Below are 17,117 nucleotides of genomic sequence, written 5' to 3'. Positions count from 1 at the left end.
TGGTGAGCCGAGATCACGCCATTGCACTCCAGCCTGGGTAACAAGAGTGAAATTCCGTCTCAAAAAAAAAGTAAAATAAAATAAAAGAGTTTGAGACCAGCCTGGCCAACATGGTGAAACCCCATCTCTACTAAAAATCCAAAAAATTAGCTGGGTGTGGTGGCAGGTGCCTGTAATCCTAGCTACTCAGGAGGCTGAGGCTTGAGAATTGCTTGAACCCAGGGGCAGAGCAGTGAACTGAGATCACACCACTGCATTCCAGCCTAGGCGACAGAGCAAGACTCTCTCAAAAAAGGCTGAAATGAGATTATCTAAAGCATAGCACCTGGAGCTTGGAAGGCCTTCAGTAAACAGTGGCCCGTTCATATTTATTATTAGTGGAGGAAAGAAAACAGGCCCTAGGGCCAGAAATATGTAAATGACCCCAGATCTCAGCTTGGCTACTTGATAACTGTGTGATCTTGAGCTCTAGACCATAAGGTCTTTTCTCAGATGGCTGTGGTGCCCCCCAAACTGCCTGCCTACCTCTAGTGGTTAGTGAGAAACCAGAAGTCCACACAGGATGCTGTGCTATATTAACTCCCACACAATTGCAAAGCATTTTTTTTTTTTTTTTTTTTTTTTTTTTTTTTATTTTTTTTTTTTTTTTTTTTTTTTCTTGGGTGACCTTGAGCCTCTTCAATCTCTAAATTTCTGTCTTTCACTAAATGGCAAAAATTTTTAGCCACTATTTTTTTTTTTTTTTTTTTTTTGGAGACTGAGTCTCGCTCTGTCAATCAGGCCTGGAGTGCAGTGGCGTGATCTTGGCTCACTGCAACCTCGGCCTCCTGGGTTCAAGCAATTCTCATGCCTCAGTCTCCAGAGTATCTGGGATTCCAGGCGTGTGCCACCACACCCTGCTAATTTTTGTATTTTTAGTAGAGATGGGATTTCACCATATTGACCAGGCTCGTGTCAAGCTCCTGACCTCAAGTGATCCACCTGCCTCGGCCTCCCAAAGTGCTGGGATTATAGGCATGAGCCACTGCACTGGGCCCAATTACAAAGCATTTTTTTCAATTGTTTTCAGCTCCCTGATGTCTTATTATTTTTTCTTTATAGAATCCAGAACTTGGACCAGAGCTGCCAAGGGACATATGTTTGCCAGGCCCATGGACCTTGGGGGCAGGCCCAGGCCAGTGCCCAGCTGGTTGTTCAAGGTAGGAGGGTGGCTTCAGGCCTCTGCTAAGAGCAGGGAACAGAAATGAGAAGGGGAGAGAGGCACAGGGCCCAGACTCTGTTGCCCAGAAATCCCCCTAAGTGTGTGAGAACAAAGAGAATTATTCAATTTTGCCCTGCTTGTGTCTAGCATAGCATAAAAGGGGCTCAATAAATATTTCAAGGGAGGGAAGAAGGATATGAGTGGAGTGTGCGAGTGCTCAGATGAGCCGATGAAGAGTGAGTCAGTGTGAACCAGGCATGGTGGAGCACACCTGTAGTCCCAGCTACCCAGGAGGCTAAGTTGGGAGCATTGCTTGAGCAAATGAGTTCTAAGCTGCAGTGAGTCATGACCACACCTGTGAAGACCCTGTCTCTTAAAAAAAAAAAGAATAAGAGGACACATGAGTGAGTAACTACATAGACCCGACAAGTGAGTGTGTTTGTAAGTGAATGCATGAAAAAGTGAATGAGGAATGAATGAATGCTGGAGCTTCAGTGCTCACCTCTCCTCGGGCAGTGTATGGCCTCCCTCGGGCCAGGCCTTCAGTGACTGATCTCACTGGCCCTCTGCCTCCCTCCCCCCCAGCCCTGCCCTCCGTGCTCATCAACATCCGGACCTCTGTGCAGACCGTGGTGGTTGGCCATGCCGTGGAATTCGAATGCCTGGCACTGGGTGACCCCAAGCCTCAGGTGACATGGAGCAAAGTTGGAGGGCACCTGCGGCCTGGCATTGTGCAGAGTGGAGGCGTCGTCAGGATCTCCCATGTAGAGCTGGCTGATGCAGGACAATATCGCTGTACTGCCACCAACTCAGCCGGCACCACACAATCCCATGTGCTGCTGCTGGTACAAGGTAGAGGCTGGTGGGGACTGCTGTTGGGGACAGTGAGTAGGGCAAGGGCTTCTCCTGCCTGCCTGCTCTGCTCTCCCTTTCGTTCTCTTGGAATATTTTCCATTGTATGTATTTAAGGGACAGGTTTCATAACGGGGTAGCAACTGGGGATAAAAGTGAGGTTCCCCCAGGGCAGCCTGGAATGGACAGGGACCAAGCTAGGCCATGGAGCATCAGAAAGAAAAAAGAAACCTCGTCCTCATCTGCAGGGAGTGTCTGCTCTGCTGGGAGAGACCTGCAGCGTAGTCTGAGGGCAGAGACATAACCTAGAAAACAAACAAACCTAATAGAGAGTAAAACAAGGACAACAGATGCAGGGCAGACACAAACACTGTGTGTTCTTTTTTTTTTTGAGATGGAATCTTACTCTGTCACCCAGGATAGAGTACAGTGGCACGATCTCGGCTCACTGCAACCTCCACCTCCCAAGTTCAAGGGATTCTCCTGCATCAGCCTCTTGAGTAGCTGGGATTACAGGCATGTGCCACCACACCCGGCTAATTTTTGTATTTTTAGGAGAGACAGGGTTTCACCTTGTTGGTCAGGCTGGTCTTGAACTCCTGACCTTGTGATCTGCCCACCTTGGCTTCCCAAAATGCTGGATTACAGGTGTCAGCCACCGCACCGAACCAATACTGTGGTTCTTTAAAGGCAATTCCTTTTTACCCCAAGCCCTGTAACTTGTCTCCAAACTTTCTTACCTATACTGCCCCTAGCACCCACTTCTCAAGTCCCCAAAGGGCTGCACGGTTTTTTGCCCGGGCATGTTGAAGAGGTCCCAGGCTGTGGAGTGAAGTGGATCTGGCCATGACCCCTGATTCTGCCCCACCAGGAGTGAACGGCTGCTTTTCTCCTCTAAGCCATAATTTCCTGATCTATGAAATGGAATGTAGTGCCTCCCTTCAAGGGGTGGTGTGAGGATGAAATGAATCAGGGTAGCTGGGCACACATCTGGGACAATCATGTAGATGGCCTATGTCTCTTCCACGCCTCCCAGCCTTGCCCCAGATCTCAACGCCCCAAGAAGTCCGTGTGCCTGCCGGCTCTGCAGCTGTCTTTCCCTGCATAGCCTCAGGCTACCCCACTCCTGACATCAGCTGGAGCAAGGTAAGTGCTGGAGAGGGAACCCGCGGGCGTCCCTGAGGGGCTGGGACCAGTTCTCAAGCATCTCAGTGTCCCCAGGATGTGGCACATGCTTGGCCAAGAGTAAACACTCAATGTTGGAAGGTGGGCCTGAGGCACAAATGAGAGGCAGGTCCCTGGAGCTATGGGCCAAGGCCAGGGCCCTCAGTGCTGGCACGTTTGCAGGTGGACGGCAGCCTGCCCCCCGACAGCCGCCTGGAGAATAACATGCTGATGCTGCCCTCAGTCCGACCCCAGGATGCGGGCACCTACGTCTGTACCGCCACTAACCGCCAGGGCAAGGTCAAAGCCTTTGCCCATCTGCAGGTGCCAGGTAAGACATCACCCGCAAGAATTGGCAGTGCCCTGCCCACTCCCTGAAGGGCAGGGTCTCCAACGGTGCTCTCTGCCGGCAGAGCGGGTGGTGCCCTACTTCACGCAGACCCCCTACTCCTTCCTGCCGCTGCCCACCATCAAGGATGCCTACAGGAAGTTCCAGATCAAGATCACCTTCCGGCCGGACTCAGCCGATGGTGAGCAGGAGGGTTGGTTTGTGGGGTGGGCTGGCCTGGGTTGAGGGGCCTCGTGGAGTAACTGCCATCATGGCTTGAGCCCCAGCTGCCCCTCAGTCCTGCCCTGTTCCCTCAGCCCTCCCTCTCTGGAAGCCCCCAGACCTCCAGGCCTCCACTCTGGTATGCCTTCTCTCACGCCTCCCCGCTTCTCTGCGGTATCTCCAGCCCCCTCATGGCTCCTCTGCCACCAGGCGTCACTCCTAGTCCTCCTGTCCCAGCTTCCTCTCCCTGTCTCTGCTCTTCCCCCCTCCTCTTCCTCCATCTCACCCTTTCCTCCTCTCTCTCTCTTACGGATCTCTGACTTTCACTGTCCAGGCCTCCTCCTCTACTCGGGTGAGTCTCTGCCTCCCTCTCCTCCTTGAGGGAGTCTCTCCAGTGTGTGTGAAGCAAATTCAGTTTCTTTCCAGGGGCTCTCAGCAAAGCCCTGGCATTTGGGGCACCAGCCCTGAGATCATGAGAGGGCCCTGGCTTGTGAGGACTGCCAGAGGGAGGGGCAGGTTCCGAGAGTGGACAGGCTCAAGAGCCTGGGTGGTTTCTGGGGTGGGGGAGGATGGGGAGCCTGGCTGGATGGTAGGCCCCTGACCCAGTGATGCCCACTCAGGGATGCTGCTATACAATGGGCAGAAGCGAGTCCCAGGGAGCCCCACCAACCTGGCCAACCGGCAGCCCGACTTCATCTCCTTCGGCCTCGTGGGTGGAAGGCCCGAGTTCCGGTGAGATCCCCGGCCTTCCCACGTATAGGGGGACTGGACACAGGGCTATGGTCCGTCAAGCACTACCCTGGGCTCGGTTATACAAAGGACATCTGGAGGAAGGAGAATATGTGGCCGCTACCCTTGGTGACCACCCAATCTGCTGGAGTAGGAATAGTATGCCAGCCAGGTGGAAGAGGGTGCAACCTCAGACTTGGGACTGCTGCAGGCCAGGATTCATTCATTCATTCATTCATTCATTCATTCATTCATCAGGTGTTTGCTGAGCATTGATACAGATATAACAAAACAGACCAAATTCTGGCTCTTGTGGGAAGGCATATTCTAGCTGGGGAAGAATAAACAAGCCATAAACAAAGAAACAAGGTGATCTCAGGGAGAGAGGAGCCCTCAGAGGAGCCTGGAGGCCAGGTGTTAGGCTGCAGGACCCTGAGCCCGGGGGCCACTGGGTCCCTGTGGGCTGCCCTGGAAAAGCTCCCGGTGAAAAGATGTGGGGAAAGAAGATCTGGGGGACGGGTCATGGGTGGGAGGACAAGACATGGACAGGAACTGGAGCAGCCCCAGGGCAGAGACTACAGGAAGTAGTGACATCCCTCCTCTGGGGCCCCTTAGCCCTTCTTACGAACCCCACATCCACTCTCTCCTGTCCCGGCCCACTCCCTGGAGCAGGTTCGATGCCGGCTCAGGCATGGCCACCATCCGCCACCCCACACCACTGACCCTGGGCCATTTTCACACCATCACCTTGCTGCGCAGCCTCACCCAGGGCTCCCTGATCGTGGGTGACCTGGCCCCGGTCAACGGGACCTCCCAGGTGAGACCCAACCCTATCCCACTACTTCCAGCCCCTACCCGCCCCTGACCAGCCTCTGTTGCCATTCCTGACTGCCCCACCTCTCCAGGGCAAGTTCCAGGGCCTGGACCTAAACGAGGAGCTCTACCTGGGCGGCTACCCTGACTATGGTGCCATCCCCAAGGCAGGGCTGAGCAGCGGCTTCGTAGGTGAGCCCCTCTCCACCTCCAGCTGAGGTCAGGCCTTACCTGGCTGGCTGGAGAGCCCTGGAGAGCCTGGGAGGGCCCCACAGGCTGTGGGCTGGGACACCCATGCCCTTCGCTCATCCTGCCCATCCGCCCCCAGGCTGTGTCCGGGAGTTGCGCATTCAGGGCGAGGAGATCGTCTTCCATGACCTCAACCTCACAGCGCACGGCATCTCCCACTGCCCCACCTGTCGGGACCGGCCCTGTCAGGTGACCCCACAGCCCATACACCACCTGGCCTTCCCCCCCAGCTGTGGCTGGCGCCTGTGGGAAAGTGGGGGAGGGGCCTGAATGTCTCAGCCTTACTTCTGGGCTGCTTTGTAGAATGGCGGTCAGTGCCACGACTCTGAGAGCAGCAGCTACGTGTGTGTCTGCCCAGCTGGCTTTACCGGGAGCCGCTGTGAGCACTCGCAGGCCCTGCACTGCCATCCAGGTACGCACCCGCCACCAAGAGTCCCTGTCACCCCAAGTGCCTGCCTCTTCCCATTGCTGCCTCTCCATATCCACCACCATCTCAACTGGGTGGCACTTCCATACCCCCCTCTTACCTGAGCACTCACCTCTCCTCCCACGTACCCATCCCCCATCTCTGCTTCCCAGTGGCCCTCACCCCATCCCTGCTGCTTCCCCTCCTCCATCCCTGCTGACCAAATTCTTACCACTATCCTCCCCCATCCTAGGCCCATCTCTTTTTTTTTTCTTTCTTTCTTTTTCATTTGAAACGAAGTTTCACTCTTGTTGCCCAAGCTGGAGTACAGTGGCATGATCTTGGCTCACTGCAACCTCCGCCTCCCAGGTTTAAGCGATTCTCCTGCCTCAGCCTCTTGAGTAGCTGGAATTACAGGTGTCCACCACCACCCATGGCTAATTTTTTGTATTTTTAGCAAAGATTAGGTTTCACCTTGTTGGCCAGGCTGGTCTCGAGCTCCTGACCTCAGGTGTTGCGCCCTCCTCAGCCTCACAAAGTGCTGGGACGACAGGCGTGAGCCACCACGCCCAGCCCCCAGTCCCATCTTATTATCCAGGTACCCACCCCATTACCGCCACCAGATGTCCCCTCGCCGCCCTGACACTGTTATCCAGGTCTAGCCTCTGAAGAACCTGCAGACACAGAGTCCCTCGACTGCTTCCCCTGCGGTCCTCCCCTCAGCCTCTTCTGGCTCCCGCCATGCTCTCCTCTGCTCCCTCCTCCGAGGCCTCGCAGGCAGCCCAAGGCCTCCCAGACAGCTGGCCTGGCCCTCACTCGCTGAGCCCCCCAGGGTGTGATGGGCAGGGCTCTGGCGTCAGAGCCCCACTCCCTCCACAGTCACCTCAATGTCCTCCTCACTGACCTGTGTGCCCCCCAGAGGCCTGTGGGCCCGACGCCACCTGTGTGAACCGGCCTGACGGTCGAGGCTACACCTGCCGCTGCCACCTGGGCCGCTCAGGGTTGCGGTGTGAGGAAGGTGAGTGGAGCCAGGCCTGAGGCCTCTCAGGGTCCCAGTGTCAGCTGAGGAGGCTGGGTGGGGCACTCTGAGGCCATGATGGGCCATATGGATGATAAAACGATTCCCAAGCCAGAGGGTCTGGAAGCCACCTGGCCACGTGTCTGTCCAGCCTGAATCCCTTCGTGAGCGTGGGCCCCAAAGAGGACCCCAGTCCTATCAGAGCTCCTCCCAGCCTCGTCTGCAAGGGTGGGGGGCCCTTGGGCCGCTGCAGTTGGTGTCAGCTGGTCCTGAGCCTCTGGACCTGGAGAGTGAGGCGGGCAGGGGTCCCAGAGTGAGAAAGGCAGAGTCACTGGACCCCACTGGAGGGCCCAGGCTCCCCGTTGCCTCGGCTGAGCTGTGGCTGCTGCAGGTGTGACAGTGACCACCCCCTCGATGTCGGGCACCGGCTCCTACCTGGCGCTGCCCGCCCTCACCAACACACACCATGAGCTACGCCTGGACGTGGAATTCAAGCCACTCGCTCCTGACGGGGTCCTGCTATTCAGTGGAGGGAAGAGCGGGCCTGTGGAGGACTTTGTGTCCCTGGCGATGGTGGGAGGCCACCTGGAGTTCCGCTATGAGTTGGGGTCAGGTAAGCAGCCGGCACCAAAGGAAGGCCTTTGCACACCAAGCCTTGTGCCCCCCTCAGCTCTTCCAGCCCCAGGGAGGCATGGGGAATAAATGCAGGGGTCATCTTGTCTCTGTGTGTCACTTGAGGCAAGTCCCTGGGCCTCTCTGAGCGTCGGGCTCCTCATCTGGAATACAGCAGGCTGTAGGGCATTCTCCATCTACTCAGGGCCCTGTTTGTGGTGGAGAGGGCAGGGAGCTCTGTGTGCCCCCACATGCCCAACCCTATCCGACATCCTCCCCAGGGCTGGCCGTTCTGCGGAGCACTGAGCCGCTGGCCCTGGGCCGCTGGCACCGCGTGTCTGCAGAGCGCCTCAACAAGGACGGCAGCCTGCGGGTGAACGGTGGACGCCCCGTGCTGCGCTCCTCGCCCGGGAAGAGCCAGGGCCTCAACCTGCACACCCTGCTCTACCTGGGGGGCGTGGAGCCTTCTGTGCCACTGTCCCCAGCCACCAATGTGAGCACTCACTTCCGAGGCTGTGTGGGCGAGGTAAGAGCAGCCTCCTCGGGACAAGTGGAGGGGAGGGGTGCACCCTGGGCCCCTCCACCTGTAGCTATCCCTGGGCCCTGGGCCAGGATGCTGCACCTCTGAGTCTCAGTTTCCTCCTCTGTAAAATGGGCACGATCACACCTACTTTGAAGGGTTGGGCTGAGGCTCATCTGCACAGATGAATGTTTCTGGCACCCAGTAGGCACTCAACGCCTGTGCCTCCCGCCCACACCGAGAATCCGTGCTGCCCACCATGGGCTCCGAGCTGCCCGCTGCCGCATTCTTCTCCCTGCCGGTACACCTGGGCCTCTGCCTCCACGCCCCTTCAGTCTCTCGGTGTTCCTGTGCCCACAGGTGTCAGTGAATGGCAAACGACTGGACCTCACCTACAGTTTCGTAGGCAGTCAGGGCATCGGGCAATGCTACGACAGCTCCCCATGTGAGCGCCAGCCATGCCAGCATGGTGCCACGTGCATGCCTGCTGGCGAGTATGAGTTCCGGTGCCTGTGTCGAGATGGATTCAAAGGTGGGAGAGCCTGTCCAGGGCACCAGAGGGGGGTGGGCACGGGTGTTCAGCGACACCTCCAGCAAACGCCTACCCCTCCCCTCACCTCTGCCCTGGCCCGCAGGAGACTTGTGTGAGCATGAGGAGAACCCCTGCCAGCTCCACGAGCCCTGTCTGCATGGGGGCACCTGCCAGGGCACCCGCTGCCTCTGTCTCCCTGGCTTCTCTGGCCCACGCTGCCAACAAGGTACCCAGGCCTGGCTTCTCTCCACTCTACCTCCATCGTCCTGGGGCCCCAGGGCTCGACATAGTACCCACAGGTGTGTCTGCCCACCAACTGGACCCTGCCCTTCTCCACAGGCTCTGGACATGGCATAGCAGAGTCTGACTGGCATCTTGAAGGCAGCGGGGGCAGTGGTGAGTACTTGCCATGGCCTCCCTTCAGCTTCAGCCTCAGCTCACCCTTCCAGTTATCCCACACCCCCAATTCTGGCCTATAAGCAAAGCAGGCTTCTATGAGGAGCTTGCTGGGCACAAAGAGACAGAATGAAGAAGAGCTCAGCCACACGGAGCTGGGGCCTGCCCCATACTCACTGGCTAGGTGATGATGGGTAGGCCTTTGAAACCACTCTGATCTCGGTTTCTTCCTCTGTATTTGCGTATTCAGTCAACAAACATCTATGGCGTGCCCATCCTTGCCCTGGGAGAGTAAATATAAGATGGATAATGGCCGGGCAAGGTGGCTGACACCTGTAATCCCAGCACTTTAGGAGGCCAAGGTGGGTGGATCACCTGAGGTCAGGAATTCAAGACTAGCCTGGCCAATGTGGTGAAACCCCATCTCTACTAAAATCCAAAAAATTAACTAGATGTGGTAGCAGACCCCTGTAGTCCCAGCTACTCGGGAGGCCGAGGCAGTAGAATCCAGGCAGCTAGAACCCAGGAGGCGGAGGTTGCAGTGAGCCCAGATTGTGCCACTGCACTCCAGCCTGAGTGACAGGGAAAAAAAAAAAAGATGCATAAAGCAAGACCCTCATTCCCAGGAAGTCCACCGTCTGCTGGAAAACAAAGCACACAGTCAAGAGTGAATGCTGATTGAATGTTTCCAGGTGCTGTCTAACCCTTTACCGACACATCTCTTCTTACATATCATTAACATAATAGGCCAGGCAGTGGTATAGTGGTTAAGAGTATAGACTTGGGGCCGGGCGCGGTGGCTCAAGCCTGTAATCCCAGCACTGTGGGAGGCCGAGGCAGGTGGATCACGAGGTCAAGAGATCAAGACCCTCCTGGTCAACATGGTGAAACCCCGTCTCTACTAAAAATACAAAAAATTAGCTGGGCACGGTGGCGCGTGCCTGTAATCCCAGCGACTCAGGAGGCTGGGGCAGGAGAATTGCCTGAACCCAGGAGGCGGAGGTTGCGGTGAGCCGAGATGGCGCCATTGCACTCCAGCCTGGGTAACAAGAGCGAAACTCCGTCTCAAAAAAAAAAAAAAAAAGAGTATAGACTTGGAGCCAACCTCCTTAGGCTCAAATCCTAGCTCTCCCACTTACTAGCTGTGAAACTTTGGATGAGTCACTTAACCTCTCTGTGCCTCACTTAAATGGAGATGACTAACATCTTTCCATAAGGATTTGGATGAAATTTTGTGTGAGAGTAAAATTACTTAGTGCATTTTTTTTTTTTGAGACAAAGTTTCCCTCTTGTTGCCCAGGCTGGAGTGCAATGGCGTGATCTTGGTTCACAGCAACCTCCGCCTCCCAGGTTCAAGTGATTCTCCTGCCTCAGCCTCCCAAGTAGCTGGGATTACAGGCATGTGCCACCACACCTGGCTAATTTTTCTTTTTTCTTTTTTTTTGTATTTTTAGTAGAGATGGGGTTCTACCATGTTGGTCAGGCTGGTCTCGAACTTCTGATCTCATGATCCACCCACCTCAGCCTCCCAAAGTGCTAACAGCATAGGTATGAGCCACCACACCCGACCTTTTTTTTTAAGGTGGAGTCTTGCTCTCTTGCCCAGGTTGGAGTGCCGTGGCACAGTCTCGGCTCACTGGAGCCTCTACCTCCCAGATTGAAGAGATCATCCTGCCTCAGCCTCCTGAGTAGCTGGGATTACAAGGCGCCTGCCACCACACCCAGCTAATTTTTATATTTTTAGTAGAGAAGGGGTTTCTATGTTGACCAGGCTGGTCTTGAACTCCTGACCTCAGGTGATCCACCTGCCTCGGCCTCCCAAAGTGCTGGATTACAGGCATGGGCCACTGCACTCATCTACTTAGTGCATTTTAAATTCCTAGAACTATGTCTATACACAGTCGGTACAGAATGTTAGCTGTTTTTAATATATTCAGCTGGGCATGGTGGCTCATGCCTATAATCCCAGCACTTCAGGAGGCTGTGGCAGGCAGATTGCTTGAGCCCAGAGAGTTCCAGACCAGCCTGGGCAACATGGAGGAATCTTGTCTCTACAAAAAAATACAAAAAGTACTGGGCATGGTGGCGCTCATCTGTGGTCCCAGCTACTCGTGAGACAGGCAGGAGGATTGCTTGAGCCCAGGAGTTCAAGATCAGCTTGGGCAACACAGGGAGACCTCATCTCTACAAAAATTTAAAAATTAGCTGGGTGTGGTGGCACATGGCTGTGGTCCCAGCCAAGTCAAAAGGATCACTTGAGCCCAGGAGGCGAGGCTGTAGTGAGCTGTGATTGCATCACTGCACTCCAGCCTGGGCAACAGAGTGATACCCTGTCTCAAAAAAACTAAAAAATAGTGCTGGGCGCAGTGGCTCATGCCTGTAATCCCAGCACTTGGGGAGGCCGAGGCGGGTGGATTACCTGAGATCAGGAGTTCTCAAGACCAGCCTGGTCAGCAAGGTGAAACCCCATCTCTAACAAAAATACAAAATTAGCCAGGTATGGTGGTGTGCACCAGCTACTCAGGAGGCTGAGGCAAAATTGCTTGAACCTTGGAGGCAGAGGTTACAGTGAACTGAGATCGTACCACTTCACTCCAGCCTGGGCCATGGAGCGAGACTCCATCTCAATAATAATAAAAATTAAAAATTTCTATATATAATCTTCATTCATGAGGTTGTTGTAAGGATTGAGTTAAATGCAATGGTGTCTGTAGCTGGGTGGGACACTCCCCACATAGGCACGTCGCAGGTGCTTGGTAAATGTCAGCCATCCTCCTCATCATCTGGTGGAGGGTAGCAGAGGGTCCCCTACTCTTGACACCTGCCAGACCTACTGTGGCCAGTTCTGGCCTGAAGGATGGGTCGTGAGCAGATAGGGCTGGGAGTGGTGGAGCCACACATGGTATGGACATCAGGGATGAAAGGCCCAGGTTGCAATCTTAGTTCCCCCCATCTCCTGAGCCAGTCTCTCACCTGAGCCTTCCTGCCCATCTGTAAGATACACCAAGGCTCTGAGCCATTTATTGCCATGGTCCAAGGTGACCAATCGTCCCAGTAGCTCTGGACTGAGGGGTTTCTTGGGATGTGGGACTTCCAGCACTAAAGCCAAACAGCATGGCCAGTCACCTGACACAGATCCTTTTGACTGCACAAAATAAAATGCATAGATTTAAGGAAAGCAATTATGCTGAAGTAATCAAAACACTTTTTAAGTTTTCTGACTTGCTCTATATGTGCTTCTTTATTAACACATCAAATTACACGATCTGGTAGTGGTCTCGGTAGGTACCACGATTTCCAAACAGCAGTATGTGTAAATGAGGTTTTGAAATATTTGCATTTCCTGTAATGTGATAAGCAAATACTAGTAACAAAGTCGTAGGTCCTGCCACCACTGCTTTGGGTTCTTGCCTACATCTCATTGAAAGAACTCTCAGTTTCAGTGAGAGGTGAGTGAAATGCAGGGGTAATGCTTTCCCATCCAAGGCCACAGGTCCCCTGAATTCTATCCACAGCCCCCTTGGGTCCCCAGGGACTGCAGGCTCAGAGCCCCCAGTCCTGCGTATTGGCATGGAGGCAGGGGTCAGGGGAACTGATGGGGATTGATGCCTGATTCGGCGAGTGCATCACCATCCCCCTCTCTCCCGCAGATGCCCCTGGGCAGTACGGAGCCTATTTCCATGACGATGGCTTCCTTGCCTTCCCTGGCCGAATCTTCTCCAGGAGGTGAAACTGGCGTTCGGATAGCCCGTGGGCCTAATGGGGAGGATGGGAATCTGGGACTTCTGTCCCCTCACCCACCCTTCCTCCACAGCCTACCCGAGGTGCCCGAGACCATTGAGCTGGAGGTTCGGACGAGCACAGCTAATGGCCTCCTGCTCTGGCAGGGCGTGGTGAGTGTAGGCATCCAGCCGGGCTCTTAGGCTCCTAGGGCAGGAAGTCGGCTTTCTGGTGGCCAGGGTGGTGGGGAGAGGGGAAGGCAGAGCCTCTGCTCTCCAAGCTGAGGACCCCAGAGGCCCTGTGCTTCCCTGGCAGGAGGCAGGAGAGACCGGCCGAGGCCATGACTTCATCAGCCTGGGGCTTCAAGATGGGTACCTAGTCTTCAGGTGGGTCCAGCACCTGGCCCTTCCTCTCCCTTCCCTGGTCCCAGCACCCCACCCCCCAGTCCTGCCCCAGCTCATACTTCTTGGGCCTGGATGACTGCAGGTACCAGCTGGGCAGTGGGGAGGCCCGCCTGGTCTCTGAGGACCCCATCAATGACGGCGAGTGGCACCGGGTGACAGCACTGCGGTAAGGGAGTCTTCTGGGCACTCGAGATGGGGCCCAGCATTCTGGAGTGGGGCAGGATGCCCCCCACCATGGGCGGAGAGGCAGGCATTGAGCTCTGTGGAGTCAGAACTTGAAGCCAGGGGAGGGAAGAATGCACCAATCAGGGTTCAGGCTTCCATCTCACTGAACTCCACTGGGGGCAGGCAGTCGCCCCAGGAGCAGGAGGAAACCTGGGCAGAGAAATGAAGCTGTGCTTGTGGGGCCGGATCTCTCGTTCAGTGGGGGAAAGAAAGAGCTGGGGGAACGGGGACAGACTTCTGAGTCTGGAGTCTCAGTGCCAGAGGGAGGGGACTCAGTCGTGGGGCCAGGGAGGACCAGGAAGTTTGTGGGAAAGGGCCTGACCCAGTTCCACTGCAGGGAGGGCCGCAGAGGCTCCATCCAGGTCGATGGTGAGGAGCTGGTCAGCGGCCAGTCCCCAGGTCCCAATGTGGCAGTCAACGCCAAGGGCAGTGTCTACATCGGTAAGTCCGGGGCTCCTCCTCAGAGCAAGGGCAGGTATGGCACTCCCTGGGGCTGGAGCTCGCCTGGCCTTCCTCGCCTCCTGGGCGGCCGGAGCACACAGGCCCTGTCCTCTCACCTCCCGGCAGGCGGAGCTCCCGAAGTGGCCGCGCTGACCCGAGGCAGGTTTTCCTCGGGCATCACAGGCTGTGTCAAGAACGTGGTGCTGCACTCGGCCCGACCCGGCGCCCCACCCCCACAGCCCCTGGACCTGCAGCACCGCGCCCAGGCCGGGGCCAACACACGCCCCTGCCCCTCGTAGGCACCGGCCTGCCCCACACGGACTCCTGGGCCGCGCCCCAGCCCGACAATGTCGAGTATATTATTATTAATATTATTATGAACTTTTGTAAGAAACTGAGGCGATGCCACGCTTTGCTGCTACCACCCTGGGCTGGACTGGAGGTAGGCACGCCACCCCCCACACACACAGCTGGGCAAAGCCGCAAGGCTGGCGGGCAAGGCAGGATGGATGGGAGTGGGTCCCTCAGAAAAACACCAGGACTTGGGGTCAGGCACGGCAGCTGGGTGGGCCCAGAGCTGCCCCCACTGCCCCGTACCCACCGATGGAACCCCCACAGTGGAGCCAGGCGGCCCATTTCTGCAGCCCCTGGGCAGTCCACCCTTCTAGGAGAGCCAGCCTCGGCTCACAGCCAGGTGTCCCACAGCTGCCTGAGACGGACATCTCAGGAGTCTCTGCCACCCACTCAGGATTGGGAATCGTCCTTAGTGACGGCTATGCAGCAAAAGGCAGCTCACCCCTGGGCGGGCAGTCCCCATCCCCACCAGCTTGTTTTTCAGCACCCTCACCCACCTCCACCCAGCCCCTGGCACCTCCCTCTGGCAGCCTCTCCCTCCCACCATGCCCTGCTGGCCTGCATTCCCACCCACTCCTGCCAGTACACAGCCTGGGGTCCCTCCCTTAGGGGCTGTAAGGGAAAGGCCACCCCAGCTCTTTCCCGGAGCTGCTACTGGAAGAGCCCAGCACTGAGAGGGCCCCGCCCACCAGGCCCCGCGTACCCCAGGCCACTTCCCCACTCATCTGGAAGGGAAGGCCCAGGGACTCCTTGGAAGCTGCTGGTGCTTGAAGAGCTAGTGCCTTGGGTGGGGGAAGGCAGGACTCATGACTGGGAGGGAGGGGGGATGTGACCACCCTGCCCTATCGGTGGGAGCCTGAAGACCCAGTGAGGGGGAGTGCCATCCTGCCAGTGGCCCCCAGACTTGGGTTGGGATGCCTGGCCTCTGTGTCCTAGAAAGGACCCTCCTGTGGTCTTTGTCTTGATTTTTCTTAATAAACGGTGCTATCCCCGCCAGGGGGCTCCCGTGTCTTTGATGAGGGCCTCACTCAGTGGTGCCTGTGGGTGGGGCAGAGCAGGGCAGGTGAGATCTGGGGGTGAAGCAAGGTGGCTTTGGATCAGCGAGGCCCCCAGGCCCCAACCCTGTGAGGTAGGAATCATCCTATTTTCTGGAGTGGCAGCTGAGTCTCAGAGGGTTAGGGGCCCTTTCCAACATCAGACAGAGAGCCAGGGGGTTAGAACCCAAAGAGTCTGTCTGACCCCAGAGCCCAGTCTCATTCCTGTGTGCCCAAAGTCCCTCTAGGGACGGCCTCCCTGATCCTGGAAGGCTGGGCCGCTCAGCTGCAGCCTGCTGGGGAGACCTGGCCAGGACATGGGGAGCACATGGTACAGGCTGTGCTGCAGTGGACGCAGAGGCCACGGGCACCAGGTCGCCAGGTCAGCCGGCTAGGAGAGCAGCAGCACCAAAGGAGGCCCACGAGGAGGCCAGCAGAGGTCAGGAGCATCGAGGAGGCCAGCGCCACCCCTCAGAGCTGGGGGCCTGTGAGAGGAGAGAGTCTACTCAGGCCTCGGCCTGGGCGCACTGCCCCTGTCCCTGTCACCTGGAGAGGGACAGGTGTGATTTTGGTGGGAAGAGTAGGAGCAGGGTATGACCTTCCAAAGCGGCATCCTGTCTCGTGGGGTCCCTGCCTGCTGGGGAACTCCTCTCAGCTGCAATCCGGAGGGATCCTGCAGACCCGAGAGCTGGGGAGGAAGTCAGGGGTCTGGAGGTATGGGCATCTGTACTTCCTATCTGGCTGGGCACCGGAGAGGGACCTGCATGGGAAATAACAGAACAAGCACACGGAGAACTGGCCTTTCTGAGGCCCTTGTGTGTTTCATTCGATCCTCACAAGACTTCCCTGAGTTTGTCACTCTTTGTGTTTCCATTTTACAGAAAGGTTAAGTCATTTGCCAGGGTCACTTAGCTGAAGTGACAGGAGGACGTGAACTTGCACAGTCCGGCTCCAGGGCCTAGGGTCGGTCTATGAATGGAGCTACTTCTCAAGGAAGAGGGTACACAGGTACTGGGGCAGGGTCTCACTCTGTTGCCCAGGCTGGAGTCCAGTGGTGCAATCACCACTCACTGCAACCTCTGCCTCCCAGGCTCAAGCAATTCTTTCACCTCAGCCTCCCGAGTAGCTGGGACTACCAGCATGTGCCACCAAGCCTAGCTAATTTTTTTTATTTCTTGTAGAGACAGGGTCTCACTATGTTGCCCAAGTTGGTCTTGACTCCTGAGCTCAAGCCATCCACCTGCCTCAGCCTCCCAAAGTGCTGGGATTACAGGCATGAGCCACCGTGCCCAGCCGTGAACATTTTCTGTAAACTTTGAATACACAAGGAAAGGGCTGTACTCTGTGCCAGGCCCTTTCCCTATGTATTCCACTTAAAGTTTACGACAATTCTGAAGGGTGAGGTTTATCCCCATTTCACAGATAAGGAAACTGAGGCACAGAGGTTCATTCCTTCATTCATGTCACTAGTATTTCTTGGGCATTTACTGTGCCCCAAGCCTGGCTCTAGCAACTGGGGGATACAACCGTGAGCACGTGACAAATATGTCTTCATGAAACTGGGAGTTTAGTGTGGAGAGAAACAAAACACATGAATAGAATTTATGTCCAAAGGACAGGGCGCAGTGGCTCACGCCTGTAATCCCAGCACTTTGGGAGGCCAAGGTGGGCAGATCACTTGAGGTCAGAAGTTCAAGACCAGCCTAGCCAACATGGAGAAACCTAGTCTCTACTAAAAACAAAACAATTAGCCAGGCGTGGTGATTCGAGCATGTAATCCCAGCTACTTGGGAGGCTCAGGCAGGAGAACTGCTGGAACCCAGAAGGTAGAGGTTGCAGTGAGCCAAGATCATGCCACTGCACTCCAGACTGGGTGACAGAGCAAGACTCCATCTCA

The 17,117-nt window shown here is 56.2% G+C and overlaps 2 protein-coding genes across 9 annotated transcripts in view; one reads left to right on the top strand and one right to left on the bottom strand.

Moving 5' to 3' along the window:
* HSPG2 (heparan sulfate proteoglycan 2) overlaps window positions 1–15,195 on the top strand; it is a 124,009-nt gene extending 108,814 nt beyond the window's left edge. For 6 of the 8 annotated variants that reach the window (XM_017506931.2, XM_037730732.1, XM_037730725.1 and 3 more), the window contains 23 exons: window positions 1,102–1,199; window positions 1,787–2,053; window positions 3,090–3,199; window positions 3,401–3,548; window positions 3,631–3,747; window positions 4,102–4,119; window positions 4,388–4,499; window positions 5,169–5,313; window positions 5,402–5,501; window positions 5,638–5,747; window positions 5,862–5,970; window positions 6,884–6,982; window positions 7,374–7,595; window positions 7,876–8,120; window positions 8,475–8,646; window positions 8,750–8,872; window positions 8,986–9,042; window positions 12,693–12,768; window positions 12,857–12,935; window positions 13,078–13,148; window positions 13,249–13,332; window positions 13,729–13,832; window positions 13,959–15,195. In XM_017506931.2, coding sequence (XP_017362420.1) covers window positions 1,102–1,199; window positions 1,787–2,053; window positions 3,090–3,199; window positions 3,401–3,548; window positions 3,631–3,747; window positions 4,102–4,119; window positions 4,388–4,499; window positions 5,169–5,313; window positions 5,402–5,501; window positions 5,638–5,747; window positions 5,862–5,970; window positions 6,884–6,982; window positions 7,374–7,595; window positions 7,876–8,120; window positions 8,475–8,646; window positions 8,750–8,872; window positions 8,986–9,042; window positions 12,693–12,768; window positions 12,857–12,935; window positions 13,078–13,148; window positions 13,249–13,332; window positions 13,729–13,832; window positions 13,959–14,131 — 2,839 coding nt within the window. In that variant the 3' untranslated portion in view covers window positions 14,132–15,195. The remainder of the gene's footprint in view (window positions 1–1,101; window positions 1,200–1,786; window positions 2,054–3,089; window positions 3,200–3,400; window positions 3,549–3,630; window positions 3,748–4,101; window positions 4,120–4,387; window positions 4,500–5,168; window positions 5,314–5,401; window positions 5,502–5,637; window positions 5,748–5,861; window positions 5,971–6,883; window positions 6,983–7,373; window positions 7,596–7,875; window positions 8,121–8,474; window positions 8,647–8,749; window positions 8,873–8,985; window positions 9,043–12,692; window positions 12,769–12,856; window positions 12,936–13,077; window positions 13,149–13,248; window positions 13,333–13,728; window positions 13,833–13,958) is intronic. The other 2 variants (XM_017506939.2, XM_037730723.1) reach the window with 1 other exon arrangement.
* LDLRAD2 (low density lipoprotein receptor class A domain containing 2) overlaps window positions 14,792–17,117 on the bottom strand; it is a 12,661-nt gene continuing 10,335 nt past the window's right edge. Inside the window, exons 4-5 of the mRNA XM_037730869.1 lie at window positions 15,767–15,980; window positions 14,792–14,996 (exon numbers count right to left, since the gene is read on the bottom strand). Of these exons, the coding sequence (XP_037586797.1) occupies window positions 14,792–14,996; window positions 15,767–15,980 (419 nt within the window). The remainder of the gene's footprint in view (window positions 14,997–15,766; window positions 15,981–17,117) is intronic.

This window comes from Cebus imitator, unplaced genomic scaffold (assembly GCF_001604975.1).
Source record: "Cebus imitator isolate Cc_AM_T3 unplaced genomic scaffold, Cebus_imitator-1.0 Scaffold15, whole genome shotgun sequence".
In the NCBI taxonomy this organism is placed as follows: domain Eukaryota; kingdom Metazoa; phylum Chordata; class Mammalia; order Primates; family Cebidae; genus Cebus; species Cebus imitator.
The sequence above is the reverse complement of the archived record's forward strand: the minus strand, read 5'-3'. Positions and strand labels throughout refer to the sequence as shown.